Below are 19,978 nucleotides of genomic sequence, written 5' to 3'. Positions count from 1 at the left end.
TAGAATCAATTTAGATTATTACCCACCTCCGCCCCCTCCCTCCCGCACTGCAGACTCTCATTTTAGTACCATGCACTGTCTAGACCTGTAGGTAACGACTGCAGAGTTCCCGCCTGTTCAGGTAGGGTCCAGGCTACGCTAGACGCTATGTACGAAAATCTACATTTACTTTTATGGTGGGTCTAGGTCTTACACAGAACAGTTACATTGAGTTGCATCAATTATTTTGAACCAATCAGATGACTTTTAATGACTCAAAATGTAACCATTGATTTGCAATACATTATCGGTTTTGTGCCTTAAAAAGTCTAAACCGTTTGGTTCGTCAGTAGGCTTGACCTTTTTAGAGTGCGATATGAGAGAATGACGAGACTTTGTCAAGTCAGTGTCTGTATTTTTGTCATCTTGGTCATTTTTTGGTTGACCTTTATTTTTTGGATGGAACTAGTGAAAGTGTACACAATGGCTGAGCTACTCTCTTCTCCTTGCGACATTTAAGTGTCTACAATCTCGAATGTTTGACAACAGTTCCATTTGTGATTTGATAAATAAACAAGGTTACAAACACAAACTCAAAATCGGCCCCCGAAGTGGTCCACCCAGGCAGGCTTCAATATTTTCAGAAAGAACATCCGAATGAAATTATATCAAAGACAAATGAGAGATAAGAATGGAGAAAGAAGGTAAACATCTTGTGTAGTGCCCCAACGATCCCGCAGATCAAAGGATAGGTGAAAGTGAATGTAAAGTTAGATGTGAACCAGGACTAACTAGTTACCCTTTCAGACCTTGTAGTCTATAGGGCAGATCATGTAAAGTTCATCTGTTTTTGTGGCCTACGGTTAACGAGGGTGTCATGTAGCCAGCACAACGACCAACCGCCTTTACTTTTCCCCAACTAATGTCAAGTACCCATTAGTGCTGAGTGGACTCAGAGGCGCCAAAAGATTCCAAAGTTGAAAATCCCAGTCTTCACCGGGATTCGAACCAGGGACCCCCGGTTCGAAAGCCAAGCGCTTTACCGCTTAGCCACCGCGCCTCCCCTGGCCTAACTGATGTTTTATACTTTTTTCTTTACGTATTAAACAAAAGTTCAAGAAAATGAAGTTTACAAGATTACTATTCGTTTTAAATTAGGTCTAACTTATAATGCATTCTAATTTGCTTTTTCTCTTTAGAAAACTGCTTGCATAACAGATTTAAAAAATTAGATTTTTCGCTTTTAGAAAAAAAAAAGTAGCCGTTGCATCAGAACTTTGAAGGGTCTAAAATATTGTGATGTCGGATTTTCAATATCTTTTGTAGTTTACGAGATCTAAACGGGACAGACGGACAGACATTTCGCACAAAACTAATAGCGTCTTTTCCCCTTTCGGGGGCCGCTAAAAATAAAACGTTATTTGTGTCTTAAGTCGAAATCGAGCCTCCATGATGGAATCTGTCGTGTTTTGCCACTAAGCTATTCAAGTAGTTATTACACCATTGTAATTTTTTAAAATGTCGAACGATTCAATTCTCAGCATTATTGTGATTATTCTAACGTGTCGCCGATTTAGTATAATTTTCGTATAAAACTAAATTAAATAACTTCTAATTGATTAATTAATCGTTTTTTTTATTATTATTAATTCGCGTGTTTTGTCATCGACTCTGACTAATTGTGTCACGTTTCAACTTGATCCGAGACTGGGAAGTACTGGAAGTAACGTGTACGTATGGGAAGCCTGGTCGAGAGGCTAATTACGCTAGAACTTGACTTGGTTTGGCTACCTATGAAAGGGGGGGGGGCGAGGTTCGGGCAGAGTTTTGTTAACTGAGTGCCTAAAGGCAGCACGGAAAACCTTCTCCCAGATACCCCCTCCCTCCCACCCACTGGTCCACAAATGAAATTGGACCATAGTGTTCTGAGCATGCCATAAGCATGAAAGAAGCGCAATATAAAAGCTATAATTTATTTTATTTTTTGTAATATAACCTTAGTGATTGTTATCAGCCCAATTCAGAGCAACATCCATTTAATGTACCTCATTTCGTTCCCGTTACAATTCAAAGATTGCTGACGCTTTCATCATTTTAGGTAAGACCCACGTATCAACAGCACGTCTATTGTCAGCCTTCATGTTAATGGAGGTACTGAGCGTTACCTTAAATCTTGTCTACTTTACAAAGACTTGCAACTAGAATATAACGTCATTGACAAGGGGGGGGGGGGGAGGAAATGTTATCGGCCACACGTGCCAAGGTCACACCAAGGCTATCGAGCCTTTGTTGTTTCATTATCAACTGTGGTCAAAAGTTTCGAGTTCCGGATAGCATCGTGTAACGGGCCAGATATGACCCGCGTGCCATATTTTGGGATTCACTCGTGTAGTCAGAGTTTGACCGGAAGTTCTTCCTTGAGATATATCCAAGAGACTCAAGGTTTGTGATTATTATAATAAGGGACATAACCTTGTGTTGGGGAGTGGAGTGCACTTAGTTTAATATGCATTACTAGCTATTGGGATTATTCCTCTTGGATTTATTTTTATTTTTTTTTTTTGAATTGTTATCCCTGGCTATGTTTTTTTTTTTTTTGTGCTTAATTCATTTTGAGGTTTTGTTAAAACACAGGACAAAGTATTCATTTAAATCTATCATCCCAACTTAATCCATGTCCAATACAACGGGACACAACTGTAGATAAATTCAAATAGAAGACAGCTGTCGACGAGCCCAATCGGAGGGTAAACAACTTTAGATATATTAAAAGAGAACACCATTTCATTAATTGTACTACTTCAGGCGTTTAATCTCATTAGCTTCGTTAATGTTATTTGATTTTTTTTTAATTGGGGATTTTCACGCAGAGATTTTAAACAGATTTATCTTTCTTTGTTTACCTTTCAGGTTTTTAAGCATCCGGTTTCTGTGATTGAAAAAATGACAATACAGTATCAATAGAAAGAGAAGAAGAGAAAGTGATATAGAGAAATGCATTGGAGATACATAGTCTAAGAGAAAGTGATATAGAGAAATGCATTGGAGAGTTATAATCTAAGAGAAAGTGATGTAAAGAAATGCATTGGAGTTGTATAATCTAAGAGAAAGTGATGTAGAGAAATGTATTGGAGATGTATAATCTAAGAGAAAGTGATGTAGAGAAATGCATTGGAGTTGTATAATCTAAGAGAAAGTGATGTAGAGAAATGTATTGGAGTTGTATAATCTAAGAGAAAGTGATGTAGAGAAATGTATTGGAGATGTATAATCTAAGAGAAAGTGATATAGAGAAATGTATTGGAGATGTATAATCTAAGAGAAAGTGATATAGAGAAATGCATTGGAGTTGTATAATCTAAGAGAAAGTGATATAGAGAAATGTATTGCAGATGTATAATCTAAGAGAAAATGTGCGAAAATTAAAAGAGAGACATTGGGAGAGATTTGGAAAAAAGTAGATCAACATTTAAGGACTGCGACACAGATCGAGAGATTCGAGACTGGGTTACAGCAGCCATTGGGCCCAACAGTGGCCGGTTGGCTATCATAAAGGAGCGCAGGCTAAAAATATATGGCCTTATTGCAGGGTCATCGGAGCTCGCGGGGGCCTTCCTTCGGGGAACGGTGTCGGGAAAAGGGGGGGGTGGAGAGAGCAATGAGAGGACGTCATGGACAGTGGACGGACCTGCCGTTTTTTTTTTTTTGTTTTTTTTTTGGGGGGGGGGGGGGTCTATCTAGGGCGAAAGACATAGAGGAATGGAGAAAGACGATCGACAAATCTTACATGGTGCCCCAACGGTCCAACAGACTAAGGGCTAGGTCAAGGTGAAGTTCAACTAAACACTGGCAAGGACGCTCTATGGAAAGACAACTGTTGCCAAGTGATGTTGTACTACAAGTGATACAATGGACTAGGTGGATTTTTCAATGCGGAATAAGAGCACAAACATGATCGTGTAAGTGTTAAAATGCTAATTATCACATGTTTAATTCTCTACACCGGATACACACATAATCCTAAATATTTAGAGTTATTCGCCTTAGATGAAAATTTTTGATAGTTCAATGTAAATTTTTTTGTTTACAATTTGAAAATATATTTGTTTCTACTATCTGTATGTTACTTGAAAAGGAAACAAACCAAACCGAACCGAACGAACCAAACTCGAACCTCACTTACGACCTAACCGAACCCGAATTATACTCGTCATCGAAACGAACCGAAGTGGAACTTAAATCCGACCGAAACAAACCGAACCCGAACTTTAAAAGTTGGGTCCGATTCCCATCTCTGCATGGTACAAAGTAAGCTTACACATCTCTGTATTTTTTCAAACCGTAAATATAAAGTTATATACAAAACTTGAAGAGGTAAAATTACAAATGTCATATGTTTTTATTTGCCTGGCTGATTAAAAGTTTTATTAATTAACATTTGATTGATATCTATAGATGTGACTCTTTCTAGGTTTATCTATGTTTTATTCGTACTGTAGAAATTTCCTGAGTTTTATTTAGATCTCCTGCAAAGTTTTATTTTGTGTAAGATCGTGTAATGGACAACTGAGAAGCTAAATTTGTCTTTTTACTTCGTCTCTCTCTCTCTCTCTCCCCCCCCCCCCCCCCCACACACACACGCTGACACCTGGCCTCTCAAATTAAAAAAATGCCTCATGTAAAGATAAGATGGCATGGGAGTAGACTGGTAATTGAAGGTTCTTGTTGGGTTGTTGAGTGTATCTGTGAGTATCTTCGAGTAAGTGTGTGTGTTTAATTATGTAGATTTTCCCTATCTGATCTTAATGTTGTTGATTTTATTCCCCATTACGTACAAGAATGTGCTCTTGCATAGTGCAGGCTGTAGGCAAATAGAGGTCACAAATGGATATAATTTTAAGTCTTAAAAGTACGAAGCTACCACACAGCGAGAAAAAGGGAAGCGAGTTTTTCGAAGAATTATTTTTTTTCATAAAACTGTCATACAATGCAGCCTTTAGCTGAACTTTCGGTTCAGATACATCTTCCTGTATTTATCTTTGTTTTCAAAACTATTCATAAAAAGACTTAGAATTATTTGATTCATGAAAATTCTTAATTCCTAAAAGGATTCCATTTATAGTGTAGGAACATTGTAAGTAATTTATATATTGGACTATGATATAAGTGACATCTTATGACTGTACTGCAGGTTACAGGAGATTCTTGGTTAGGTTAAGAAGTCAAATAATTCCTCTTTACGAAAAAAAAATATATTTTAATCCACAAGTAGAAATAATGAGAAGATTGAGCATACAATATATATCAAGTAATAATACACTTTATAATCAAAATCCCATAACGAATTCACCATAATAAATGTAAACGAAGCTTCAATCTTATAAGCTGAACTCAAAACTAAGCACGTCTCCCCATTCTTTCTATGGTATAGTTTTTGAAGTTTTAAGAATCTTTTTTGTACCGGAACTGAATTATCTCTCATTGATGTACTCTTCTGTGTTAAAACTGAAAGCTACTATAATGTAAACAACTTTCTGTTTATGATTCTCTGGCAACTTAGACACCGCAAGACACATAAAATGATTTAATTCATTAAAAGATTCAACTCACAGAGTCAGTCGATTCAAAGGTCGATGAAATATGTCAATGACAAACAAGATTTTAATTCATAGATTCAATTTGAAATTTAAAAAGAAAACAAGATTAAATTTATAGAAAGATTCTCTTCACAAAATGGACCTCAATTTCACATTCACGTAAAATAACTGCTTTTAGTTATTTCTCGTGATCTCTCGTGAGTTCAAAGTCTTTGATGTCCTCCAACAAATGTTGATTCATTCAAGTGTAATTGTACCGCTTTAATTATCTAGAAATATCACACATAAACAAGTCACAGATCTATTTTGAGAGCACTAGCCAGAGTGATTCAGTTGACAATCAAAATATCTAGCTCAACCAGAACATGCCCAAAAAAATGGTATAATTCTAGCTCAACAAATGCCCAAGAAATGGTCTAATTCTAGCTCAACAACAACATGCCCAAGAAATGGTCTAATTCTAGCTCAACAACAACATGCCCAAGAAATGGTCTAATTCTATCTCAACAACAACAGGCCCAAGAAATGGTCTAATTCTAGCTCAACAACAACAGGCCCAAGAAATGGTCTAATTCTAGCTCAACAAGAAATGGTCTAAGTCTAGCTCAACAACAACAGGCCCAAGAAATGGTCTAATTCTAGCTCAACAACAACAGGCCCAAGAAATGGTGTAATCCTAGCGAACGCCAGCTGGTTCATTCCTCGTAAATGTACTCTTGAATACATGAGCGACGTGATATATCTGGAGGGCAAGCTTGCAGTTTGATAAGGCGTTTGGCAGACGTGAATTGAATGATGCTTAAAACTAGTATTGCTGTATTTATCTTTCTTCAGGCATTTCTAGATTTTGTAAGACAAATACAATATGTACTTTAGTCAGTGGGGGTAGTATGAGAGAGTTCAGAAGGTGCTTGTGCTGAACTGGCATTTATAAAATGGTGCTGTGTGCTAAACTGGCATTAATAAATGGTGTTGTGTGTTTAAGTTGCAGAAATACAATGGTATTGTGTGCTAAATTGATATTTATAAAATGGTGTTGTGTGCTAAATTGATATTAAAAAAATGGTGTTGTGTGCTAAATTGATATTAATAAAATGGTGTTGTATGCTAAATTGATATTAATAAAATGGTGTTGTATGCTAAATTGATATTAATAAAATGGTGTTGTGTGCTAAACTGATATTAATAAAATGGTGTTGTGTGCTAAATTGATATTAATAAAATGGTGTTGTATGCTAAATTGATATTAATAAAATGGTGTTGTGTGCTAAATTGATATTAATAAAATGGTGTTGTGTGCTAAATTGATATTAATAAAATGGTGTTGTGTGCTAAATTGATATTAATAAAATGGTGTTGTGTGCTAAATTGATATTAATAAAATGGTGTTGAATGCTAAATTGATATTAATAAAATGGTGTTGTATGCTAAATTGATATTAATAAAATGGTGTTGTGTGCTAAACTGATATTAATAAAATGGTGTTGTGTGCTAAATTGATATTAATAAAATGGTGTTGTGTGCTAAATTGATATTTATAAAATGGTGTTGTGTGCTAAATTGATATTAATAAAATGGTGCTGTGTGCTTAAGTTACAGCAACGAAATGGTGTGTGTGCCAGAGTGGGACCACTGAAGAAATTTGGTAGATTGTGTATGGATGTATGGTGTGGTAATGTGGTAGTGGGGTAGTACGGTACATTTTGGCTAGTGTCAAAATGGTTAGGGTGTGATTGTGTGGTATTTTAATTGTGGTATGTGTACATTAAAAATAGACTTATGTAACAAAGCTTCAAAGCATACAAATTTAACTTTTTTTTTTCCTTTTTTTTTGAGAAGAATGGTGTTCTTGCCCTCAACAGCTGTCTCCATCTTTAAACAGGTTCTTCAACCGGAAATAAAATCTCAGCCCTTCCGGACATTCGTTGGCATTCATGCCTTAAGATATTTTGAATTACAGAACTGAAGATGTCTTTGAAAGGGACGCAATCCTTTCCCTTATAGCCACCACAAATCACTCTCTTGAGCGACAAGAAGAGAGAGAGAAAGAGAGAGAGAGAGAGTTTAATAAAAAGAAGGAACATTTAAAATGGCACACGAGTGGCTTTAAGCCCTCTCCAGTTTCTGGTTCATAGCTAACTAATGGCGACAATTTCACATCACGAAAAGTGGCCAGAATTATTTTTTTATCAATCACTTTGAATGTGTTTGAATGTGTCGAGGATTTTTGTGAGGGCTAAACGATTCACAAACCTGAGACTTGCATAAACTCAGGCAGGAGCGAAGGGGAGGGGGGGTTACAGGGTCGGTGAGGAGAATGAATTGAATGACAACAAGGGCATTTAAGTTGTTATTGATTAGAGCCATTTGTGCAGCAAGAAGAATGGCTTAATGAACAGAAAGATCAAATCAAATGAAAAGAACAGAATCGCATTCTTGGTTCATTCATTCGGAAAGTCACGTGAATTGTTCATGTAAGTGTCACGTAATACAACGTGACAGAGTGGCTTTAGAACGTAAACAGAATATCTTTCTGAACAATTGGTTCTGAATCATTCAAATTTCAACTAAGAAAGAAAACTCTACTAGGGGAGGTAATTTATTAAAAAATAACATTAATCTTGCTTTCGTCATTGACCTTCTACTTCAAGTTTTTGTATAAATAGAGTAGAGAAACCTGAACCTTTTTCTGTGGATTTGTCCTTGAAAATATTCTTCCTTGGAATTCTGTTTTTTTTTTTCCTTTTATTATTATTACTATTTAAATAATTTCTAGATCTCAATCATTAATGAATATACATCTCTAATGTCAACATTGAAACGCAGTACTCTCTAATAAGTTCAAAGGTACGACTGGTCTTGTCGACGATAGAATCGGTTTCTGAGAGGGTCCTGCCCTGTACGGAGATAGGCAAACCCGTACAGAACACTGAAAGATACCTGGACCATCCTACAGAGAGTAACCTCAGCACTAAGCCTAAGCGCATTAAGTTTTACAAATATCCCGACTATGCTCGGACATTACGTCATCAGAATTTACGTCTGAAAGTAAAAACGTGTACAACCATGAAATAGCAGAGGGACAGTCCGCATGTCAGAAACAAAAAATGGAACATTACCGAAACCAAAATGATGAGATAATACGACCAGAAAAATTTTCATCCTGTCAGGGTTGATATGGCCGATATCAAACCAGCACTTATCGATATAAGGACAAATGAACAAGTCCTACATGCGGTAATAAAAAAGGACGTACAAGTCTGTTCAAGACAGTGGCGTAGCTAGGGTATTTGATGCCCCGTGCGGCCCGCACCACCCGCACATAGCTAGCTACGCCACTGGTTCAAGATAAAGATTTTCTGGTCTCTTGAAAAATTTAATTCTTTTTATTTTAATTCTTTGAAAAATGGGATGCGTGGTCGAGAGGCTAAGTACGCTTGAGCGTGGCTTGGCTACCTAGAAAGGGAGCTCGACACCCGACTCGGGCAGGGTTGTGTTTACTGAGCACATAAGGGCAGCACGGAAAGACTTCTCCCAGATACCCCCTCCCTCCACTAGTCCACAAATGAGATTGAACCATAGCGCTCTGAGAATGCTATAAGTATGAGAGTAGAGCTATATAAAAAGCTAATAATCTATTTAATTGTGGAATGCAAGGTGTTAAAATAAAACATCTTTCGTCATGGTGGGGTCAGGAAACAAATACGGGATTAAATTAGGTGGCAAAGTATACGGCTAAAAGCTTTTCGAAATAATTATAATGCTTATTAAATTGTTAATAATAATGGCAATTGAAATACATCAATTTAATTCTTTTCACTGGCTATACGATAAGATTAGTGACATCGTGAGCTATAGGAACAAACGAATGTAGTGAACTAACTTATGATTGGTTGCTCCATTAGAGGCAGGAAGTTAAGGTTTCCACGTGTAGAAATATGTGACACATTTATTCTGGAAGCTTCTAGGGTAAGACAGCAACAGGGTGTTAATATTCTAAGTATTATTTATTCTAACGAGAAAAAGAAATAGACATTTAAACGTAGATCTTGTTTGTTAATGGACTTTACATTTTATAAATGTGACACAGCCATTACCAAAAGTGTACTGGGAGGCAATGTCAAAAATGTAGAACAAATTGGTAATATCGACATCAACAGGAGACTCTAATGATAAGAGATAGAAAGGAAGAGAGTCAATGAAAGAGAGGGAGGAGAAGATATAGAGACAGTGGAGAGGCGAGAGAGAGAGAGAGAGAATCAGAGAGCACTAAAAGAGAGGAATGAGAAGATAGAGACAAACACTACCAAACAAAATAACAAATAACCAATGACTAATTAACTTATTGGTTGATTTTTTTTTTATTGATTCATGTTTTGTTAAGCACAATAATAATTATGTATAACTTTAACCTGATCCAAGAATGCCTGTGGGAGAAATAACGCGTACACAAATTGTACCAGACAGACATCGTAAGTTGATATAAGCTTTGTACCAGACAGACATCGTAAGTTGATATAAGCTTTGTACCAGACAGACATCGTAAGTTGATATAAGCTTTGTACCAGACAGACATCGTAAGTTGATATAAGCTTTGTACCAGACAGACATCGTAAGTTGATATAAGCTTTGTACCAGACAGACAGAGTGAGTTGATATAAGCTTTGTACCAGACAGACATCGTAAGTTGATATAAGCTTTGTACCAGACAGACAGAGTGAGTTGATATAAGCTTTGTCATAAGATGAGATTTGTTTCTCTACACATCCAGTGGACACAATAATTGATGACTTTTAAGTTCAAAGCAGAGGAGGGGAAGGGGGCAGAATAATTGATCCCTCTTACCCCCCCCCCTTTCCCGCCCCACACCCTTCTTTGCTCACAGGTTGTTCTTTGTCGCTAAAAGAAATTAAACGATAACTTTAAAAAAAAACAACAACAAATAAACACACATAATAATCTAATCAGTCATTGCACACGCCATCGTAGCTACGCCACTGTCTGTATAAAAGACAAATGTAAAATATAACCTCTTCTTCTTCTAATTCTTTGTAATTGTCCCAAGAGATGGTTCTAACATTCTTGTAATTCTAGGTCTATGGAAGCTTGCCTCCACCTGCCTATAAATTACTCTGTTAACTCAATACCCAGAAGGAAGAAACATATAGGAGTCTAGGAGTTAAGGTAAATACTATCAACATTGGGAACATGGCACCGCAATAATGAGTTGACACTGACCACAGTGAGGCGATAGCATTAACCGAATTTAAAAACAAAAGCATTGCGATGTTCTGTTGGATGGTGTATGTTTTCAGTCTGAGAAGATAGATTCTGAAACGAATTAAAGACATTAGAAATATCTACAAGTTGAAACAATCTACGGAACAAAGTCAATAAAAAAAACAACTCTATGATGAAAGTAAATTCTATGATCAAAGCCAAGTCTATGTAGTATAATGCACCCCTTGCAGACTTTCTGATCTATAGGTCTCATGATGTAAAAGTCATCTGTTTCTTTGCCCCACGTTTAACGAGGGTGCCATGTGGCCAGCACAACGGCCAACCGCCTTCCCCCCCCCCCACCAACTAATGTCAGGTACCCATCAGAAGCGCTCTAAATATCCGGAAATAAAAACAAAACCCCAATCTTCACCAGGATTCGAACGTAAATTATATAATACAATTAATTAGCTCTATAAACTGATTAATCTTTATGGAATTACAGTAAAATTAAAGTAAAAAAAAAAACATGATGCAGAAAATTATACTAAAAGCCTCTTTATAAATCCGAGTTAAATAACGATTTTCCAACTTAAAACCATCAAATGAAACATGAAACTACCAAGAGTGACACACGGGCCTTCGGCCTACGTGAGCGTGGATTCTATTTATAGGATCGGGAAAGCCAAAACCGATGCTGACAGAACTCCGTCCTCAATACAACGTCAGCGGTGTTCACTTAAAAAAATCCCGGATCATTGGCTTTTTTTTTTTTAGAGAGAAAAGTGTAATGGCGGTGTTGCGTTTCACTGGAAATAATGCTTCAAATGACCGGAAGTATTGCGTCTTGCTTAAGTTGGACACGATATGTAGGTTATTTTTAGAGTTTTTTAAAACTGAGCTGATGTCAAAGATTGGAGTGTTACCAATTAAAAACTCTCCCGGCTACATATAAATATAGAGTTGTATTGTATATAGGCCTACTGTGGACATTGACTTCAAAATGCTGGAATCATCTAAATTTCTAGTTTTAATGAAAATCTTTTAAGTCTTTATTTATCTAGATCTAGTTGTTTAAAAGAGAAATTACAAACTATTTAATTAAATATTAGTCAAAATGAAGAAAAAGTGAGATGTGTGGCTAAGACGCCCAAACCGCTTGGGTTCGAATCTTGGTGAAGACTAGGATTTTGTGTTTCTGGATTCTTAGGGCACCCTTAAGTATACCCAAATGGCTACCCGACTTAAGTTGGGGAAAGTAAAGGCGGTTGGTCGTTGTACTGGCCACATGACACCCTGCTCGTTAACCGTTGGCCACAGAAACAGATGACCTCAAATTTCATCTGCCCTATAGATCGCAAGATCTGAAAGGTAAACGTTACACGAACCAAACAGAACTTTGAAACTTGTAAACCGACCAAAAGAATTTGAAACTTGAACATCAACTAAAGAGAACTTAAAAACTTTGAAACTTGTACACCAACTAAACAGAACTTTGAAACTTGTACACCAATGAAAGAGAACTTTGAAACTTGTACACCAATGAAAGAGAACTTTGAAACTTGTACACCAATGCAGGGGCGTAACTAGGGATTTGGGGGCCCGGGGGGATTGACCTCTTTGGGGGCCCCTTGAATTTTGACATTCGACATATGACATGAGATAATGTACGCAAAAATATATAAGCCTCAAATCAAATTGGTTCAGTATATCAGTAAACTTAACAAAAGTAATCATCAAGACTCTTTTAATGAATAATATCGTTGTTTATTAGTTAAATAATGCACAAGTGACAAATCTAAATTGATATCGCTTCACGTCCTGCATTCTGTGCAGCAAAGACATCTATAACATCAACTACATCGATACTTTCTAGTATTTGTGACTTCACTGACATTAAAACCATGATAAGCCTTTCTTGCGTCATTGTGCTCCTGAGATACTTTTTGATGAACTTGAGCTTTGAGAATGATCTCTTACATGACGTAATGGAAGTGGCCTGAGTTAGCGGTATTCGGAGGAGGTTGCAAAGTCTGAGCACACGTAATTCCCATATGAAGCCTGTTTCCTCAATATGTCTATTCGTGATTGTATTACTATTTGTTGATGAAAAGTGCTCGTGCATCAATGACATCATTGAAAAAGCGATTTTCCATTTATTTCATCATACAAACAGGAAAAGTAGCACAGTTTGTCATAAGCGTGTCTTCTAACAGGTGTCTTGGTTCAAGAAGAAACCCAAAGGTATCCATTTTCTTTCCAGCCTTTGGAATCTGCCCTTCATCTCCATATGAAATCTGTCCAGCACTTCTGTCGCAACACGTTTGAATTGCAGTTGTATTGACAGTCCTACATTAGAACTCAACTTCCCATCAAGTCTTTTCTTTCATATGGTTGTTTTGATTACAGGGAATCCATAGTATTCACTACCTTCTTTTGATTTTTCGATGGATTGGGTTTTTGTCAGTTTCTCATCATTTTGCAGAAAGCATGAAAGGGTACTAATTTCTTTAGCAGATTCCCGTATATGCAGTCCAGACTTTTGTAGTTTCTTCCGAACTATATTAATTGGGCACAGGAGCTTTTACCAGAATTCAAGATAGGCAAAAAATTCGTTATTTTCCACTGCATGAAGAAGATTCTGTGCTAATATTATATGGCATTACGTCATTGTTGGTTGTTTATGTTTTGTGCGAAAGCAAAAGGATTCAGAGTATACAAAAGTGGGAAAGATCCATATCTCGTTATGCTCGAGTATAGAAATACTCCGATAAGTGGACTGCCGTATTCACCATCACAACTGCTGACGAGTAGAAGACTCAGGGAATCATTCCAACTGATCCCAAACTATTGAAACAATTGGTAGCTGAAAATGCAGAGACATTACTCAACGAACGACAGATGAAAAGCTAAGTGAAATACGATGCAAAAGCAAGACTACCTAAAGATTATTCTGTCGGAGAGTTCGTCTAGGTCAAACATGGCAGAAAGCAGTTGTCATAAAAAAAAATTCAGCACCCAGATCTTACATCATAAAGACAAACAATGGAATAACATACAGAAGAAATCAACGCTTTTTAAATAAGAGTTTCGATGAAGACATCTCTGAATACAATGATACCGATGAAGACAATGAACTGCAAACTGTTGCTACAAACGAAACAGACAGTTATAGACCAACGTCTAGAGAACTTGTTCAGTCAAGACAACCAGAAGTGGACGAATTGTTAAAGTTCCTAGTAGACAGTGCCGGTCGCAGTGGGCGCCGCGCTTTCATAGGCCCCGCGCTAATTCCAAGTGTACATTATTAAATTAAACAATTATAACGTATATAAAATAACAGGGTTTTCGCGACCTCCTGATTTTTAGGGCCTACAGGAAATCTAATGAAAAGGCAAAATATACGATAAAGTCCTGAACTTTTTTTGAATTTATTCAAATCTCCTGAAGAATAGACGAAATTGACGTTTTGGGGTGCCAATAAATAAAATGTGGCATTGCGAGCTTTCATTTGATAAAAAGTTATTGCAAAGACGAAAGTAGGCCTATTTTCTAATTAAAAAAATAATAATTTTGACATTATGCTTACCCCTACCCAGACTAGGCCCCGCGCGATCCGTTTCGCATAGGGCCCCGCAAATGCTAGGGCCGGCGCTGCTAGTAGATATCACTATTAAGAACTTTAAAAGGAAGGGTGTGATAATAACTTCAGTAGGAAGGATGTATTAATATTATATGATATTACGTCATTATTTTTTGTTTGTTTTGTGCGAAAGCAAAAGGATTAGATCATTAGATGTAAATAAAAAGAGAGAGTTTCCATTGGATTGAGGAAAGATGAATAAAGGGGTAATAACTCGAGTGTGAAGTTTAATTCTGAAATTATAGACGCCAAACCCGAATAATGGACAATTTTAGCATTGTTAAGAATAACTTTCAGTTATACTCGATTCTGTAAATTTTGCTTCAAGGTTAATTAGTGTAGCCATATAATACTCGCCATTTAGATCTATTATTAGTAAAGGTAACAAGATACCTGTATATCATGCAGTTTTATTCGTGGCAACAAAGTTTAAAATGGAAAATGCTGTATATATTTAAAAACTGATCTGTGCGGCAAAAATATTTTTAAAATATCTAGGTTTAGTCTTAGTGATAAATTTAATCCATAAATGTTGATTAAAAAAAGACACCCGTTGACACTATTTGTCAATCAAATATATTAATTTATGTATTTACAAATAAATTTCGGACACCCATTTGGGGGCCCCCCCTAGGTGGGGGCCCGGGGGGATTTTAAAATTCTCCTCCCCCATCCCCCCCCCCCTTAGTTACGCCACTGCACCAATGAAAGAGAACTTTGAAACTTGTACACCAATGAAAGAGAACTATGAAACTTGAACACCAACTAAAGAGAACTATGAAACTTGAACACCAACTAAAGAGAACTTTGAAACTTGTACACCAATGAAAGAGAACTATGAAACTTGAACACCAACTAAAGAGAACTATGAAACTTGAACACCAACTAAAGAGAACTATGAAACTTGAACACCAACTAAAGAGAACTTTGAAACTTGTACACCAATGAAAGAGAACTTTGAAACTTGTACACCAACTAAAGAGAACTTTGAAACTTGTACACCAATGAAAGAGAACTTTGAAACTTGTACACCAATGAAAGAGAACTTTGAAACTTGTACACCAATGAAAGAGAACTTTGAAACTTGTACACCAATGAAAGAGAACTTTGAAATTTGTACACCAATGAAAGAGAACTTTGAAACTTGTACACCAATGAAAGAGAACTTTGAAACTTGTACACCAATGAAAGAGAACTTTGAAACTTGTACACCAATGAAAGAGAACTATGAAACTTGAACACCAACAAAAGAGAACTATGAAACTTGAACACCAACTAAAGAGAACTTTGAAACTTGTACACCAATGAAAGAGAACTTTGAAACTTGTACACCAACTAAAGAGAACTATGAAACTTGTACACCAACTAAAGAGAACTATGAAACTTGTACACCAACTAAAGAGAACTTTGAAACTTGTACACCAATGAAAGAGAACTTTGAAACTTGTACACCAACTAAAGAGAACTATGAAACTTGTACACCAATGAAAGAGAACTTTGAAACTTGTACACCAATGAAAGAGAACTTTGAAACTTGTACACCAACTAAAGAGAACTATGAAACTTGTACACCAACTAAAGAGAACTTTGAAACTTGTACACCAATGAAAGAGAACTTTGAAACTTGTACACCAACTAAAGAGAACTATGAAACTTGTACACCAACTAAAGAGAACTTTGAAACTTGTACACCAATGAAAGAGAACTTTGAAACTTGTACACCAACTAAAGAGAACTATGAAACTTGTACACCAACTAAAGAGAACTATGAAACTTGTACACCAACTAAAGAGAACTTTGAAACTTGTACACCAATGAAAGAGAACTTTGAAACTTGTACACCAACTAAAGAGAACTATGAAACTTGTACACCAACTAAAGAGAACTTTGAAACTTGTACACCAATGAAAGAGAACTTTGAAACTTGTACACCAACTAAAGAGAACTATGAAACTTGTACACCAATGAAAGAGAACTTTGAAACTTGTACACCAACTAAAGAGAACTTTGAAACTTGTACACCAACGAAAGAGAACTATCATCTACAATTTTACTACCAGACAAGTGCCAAGAGTATGTTGACACGATTAGAGTTTTATTTCTTATAGGTGAAATTTATTTTATTCTAGAACCTTCAGTTTATCAGGCAAGCTCATAGAATATTTAGTTATAATTAAACAATTTTATAATGAAAAACATTTTGGATAATTTATGTCGTAAATTGTTTTCACTAACCTAGATGTCCATTACTTAATTGTGATGCTGTTATTTCCTTACTAAAGGATTACAATGGCATAACTTGACCATCACAATGACTCCATGATTTAGGCCAGTCTTGATATACCAATGAGAGAATGTATGGAATCAAAGAAATAGTTAAAAAATGGAAAATCCCAGACTAAAATATGAAACCGATGCTTTACTACTCTATGTCTTTATTGATGCATTCTAGACGTTAAAAGTATTTGTATGTAAAATATTACATGAAAGAAGTTTCTTAAATAGTCAAGCTTAAATCCAATTGCTTTGCAAAGTTCTGTTTGTTTGTCTGTTTGTTGACAAAGAAATGAAAATCTTACATTACATCAAAGGACTACAAGCTTTGCTTAGTCACTTTAAGAAAGAAAAAAGCATTGTACTGTTCTAATTGGGCAATGTACTTTGCCCACATCTCTTGGTACGTGAGTTGGACTAGACAACGACAGGGCTGAAGCGCAGGAGTTCAAAACTCTTCCAAAAGTTTCTTAAACTAACACGACGCCCCTATGAAGTTTGTGCACACACCCTGGAAAAGTAAACAACACACAAAATGCACCAGAGAAAAGTTCTCGCAGTGCAGGAATACCTCGCTCCAATAACCCCCCCCCCCCCCAAGTTAGATCTATCTCGTTTTAAATTGTTTTTATTACATCCGCCCTTGAGTCGACCCAACCCTGATGGGTACCTGACATTAGTTGTGGAAAGTAAAGGTGGTTGGTCGTTGTGCTGGCCACATGACATCGTCGTCGGCTATAGAAATAGATAAACTTTGCCTTCTCTGACCTAAAGATCGCAAGTTCTGAAAGAGCTACTTGTTTATTTATTTACTTTAAGCAATTGATAAATACAACTATGTGGAAAGATATGTAAATGTTGAGATCAATCACTACTTAGTCATAGAAGGATCTTGATTCAAGGAAAATGTTTCTTAAATAAGGTATTTCTGTTGTTGCTTTTTTTAAAAATAGTACAGAAACTGTTAAGTCTTCTTTAATCACTCATTCTGAAGATATATGTGTGATTGCGAAACAATATTCTTTATTTCATATCAAACTCAAGTTGTATACAGAAACATTAGACACATCAACGAAGACATGGATATATTTGTTGTGCTCTGAAGCAATGTCTCTCCCCCCCCCCCCCCCCCCATTTCTCTAAATCTTCCTAGATACCATTTTTTTTTTTGAATGCGGGTGGGAATGTCATTGCCCAAACCTCTCTCTCTCTCTCTCTCCATCATTCACACACTTTTTATCTCTTTAGCTCTCCCCCTCTCTCTATCTTTCACACACTCTGTCACTGTCACTGTCTCTGTCTCTTCTCTCACACACACACTATCTCTCTCTGTCAATCTGTCTTTCACTCACTTCCCTCTTACACACTCTCACTCTATTTCTCGTTCTATCTCTTTTTCTCTCTCACTCTATCCCTCTCATTCTCCCTATTTGAGATAAACCCTATATCTCACTCCCCCCCTCACTCTCTTTCTATCTCTAACTATTTCTTTGTTTCTCTCTTTCTCTCCCACTTTCTTTACCTATCACTCTTCCTCTCTTTCTCTTTCCTTTCTCTATCTTTCACTCTCCATCTCTCTCATTCCCTCTTTCTACATCCCTTTCTCTTCCCTTCTCTCCCTCTCTCTGTTTTCTGCCTTCCTTTTTTTTTTGAGACTCTAATAATTTCCTACCATTAAAATTTAGTTTATTTTTTTTTTGTTTCTGTTTGTTCGTATTAAGCTCCGCCCATGCAGGCTAAATATAAGAATGGCATAAATTTTGTCATTAATTACATGTCAAGAATAAGATGTCATTAATAAATGTCATGAGATAGCCTCGAGGCCATGAATGTCAGAACTAGTTGCAAAACATTTCTATCAAAACCAGAACGAGCCTGATTATGGCACGGAGGGGAAAGAGAGGGGGGAGGGAGGATGTCTTTTAGAAATGCCTGCCTGTGTCTCCTGACTTTGATAGCGAGATGGACATTTCATCTAATGACGTGGAGATGTTGGGGTTGAAGCCTGAGTCAATCAGTTTAGTGCGTTGCAAAGAAAAAAAGAGCTGGGGGTGGGGGGGGGGGGAGAAGATCCTGATGTTGATGTTGGGGTAATTCATTAATTAACCGGACCCCAGCAGCCCAGGGAACGTCCGCTCCCTCGATAGTAAGCGAAGGGTGTAGAACTAGGTTTATCGCGAACCTATTATAGATGTTTATTCATGGAGGCCAAGCCATAAATAGGAAGCGTTGTCATTGTATACAGAATAATGGAAGTGTCGATAGGCTATGTTTTTTGTTCTTTAAAGTTCTAGGTTTATTTGTGTGCACCTTATAGCACTGTAGAATACAATTAGTGAAGTCCTTCCGTTTGTTGCTCGTGTTGGGTTGGCAACATCGACGTTCCATTTAGCGCCCTTGACCTTGTTTAGTTTATTTCTAATTATTGATTTCTACTTTAAAAAGAAAAAATGAGTTCCGCTTTGGCCTATTTCATTGTCTACGACAGTCTACGAGAAGGTGTTTGGCAGCCGAGATCTTACGACTACCGGGAAGCTACGCCGACATTATGGCATCCCCGAAAAGAGAGTCACGATTAAACTAAACTCGTATGAGATTATTACAGGTATAGTTCATCAAAAACAGCTTACAAAAATCTTTCTGGTGCAAGACAAAGGGGTTTGAACAGCACCTTCGATATGGGGTCACGGAGGTCACGGTTGCAGTGGACACACTCACAGAATAACATATAACAAAGCAGGCACTGAAGTGGAACCCACAAGACAAGAGAGAGCGTCAAGAAGCACCTGGTCATGCGATCTAGATGCTGACACCTTGAAGTTTGGTTACACCTGGAAGTAAAACGAGAGGATGACCAGAATAGAGAAAGATGGACATCTAGTGTTGGCGTCTCATACTAAAAAAGGGAAAAAGGGCTGTATATGTGCCTGAAAATTTAGCGGGAAAATAAGAACAATTCAGTTTTGCTTTTTTTTCGTTCTCGGAAATAAAACTGGAAAAAATTTAAAGAAAGGAGCTCTGAAGGTGTCAATGATATCATTGGGGAACATTGCACATCAGTATTTTATTTCAAATAGAAATTTATAAAAATTAAAAAAATTAAGTGGTCTCAGTTTAAATTCATATTTTTTAAAAATATTTCAACTAAAAATATACAGAAATAAAATAGAATTGGAAAATAAATATAACTTTCTCTGTGTGAAATTTTTTTTTTTGTAAAAGTAGGAAAAATGTTACATAAAAAAGAATCTAATTTAAAAGTAAC

At 36.6% G+C, this 19,978-nt stretch overlaps 2 protein-coding genes across 2 annotated transcripts in view; one reads left to right on the top strand and one right to left on the bottom strand.

Moving 5' to 3' along the window:
- LOC106056618 (G-protein coupled receptor GRL101-like) overlaps positions 1–19,978 on the bottom strand; it is a 239,774-nt gene that overhangs the window by 211,011 nt on the left and 8,785 nt on the right. The window lies entirely within an intron of this gene.
- On the top strand, positions 15,744–16,547 carry LOC129923740 (mucin-2-like). Its single transcript, XM_056016249.1, has one exon. It carries the CDS (start codon positions 15,744–15,746, stop codon positions 16,545–16,547), a length of 804 nt encoding a protein of 267 aa, XP_055872224.1.

Source organism: Biomphalaria glabrata, chromosome 17 (genome assembly GCF_947242115.1).
Source record: "Biomphalaria glabrata chromosome 17, xgBioGlab47.1, whole genome shotgun sequence".
NCBI classification, from domain to species: Eukaryota; Metazoa; Mollusca; class Gastropoda; family Planorbidae; genus Biomphalaria; species Biomphalaria glabrata.
The sequence above is the reverse complement of the archived record's forward strand: the minus strand, read 5'-3'. Positions and strand labels throughout refer to the sequence as shown.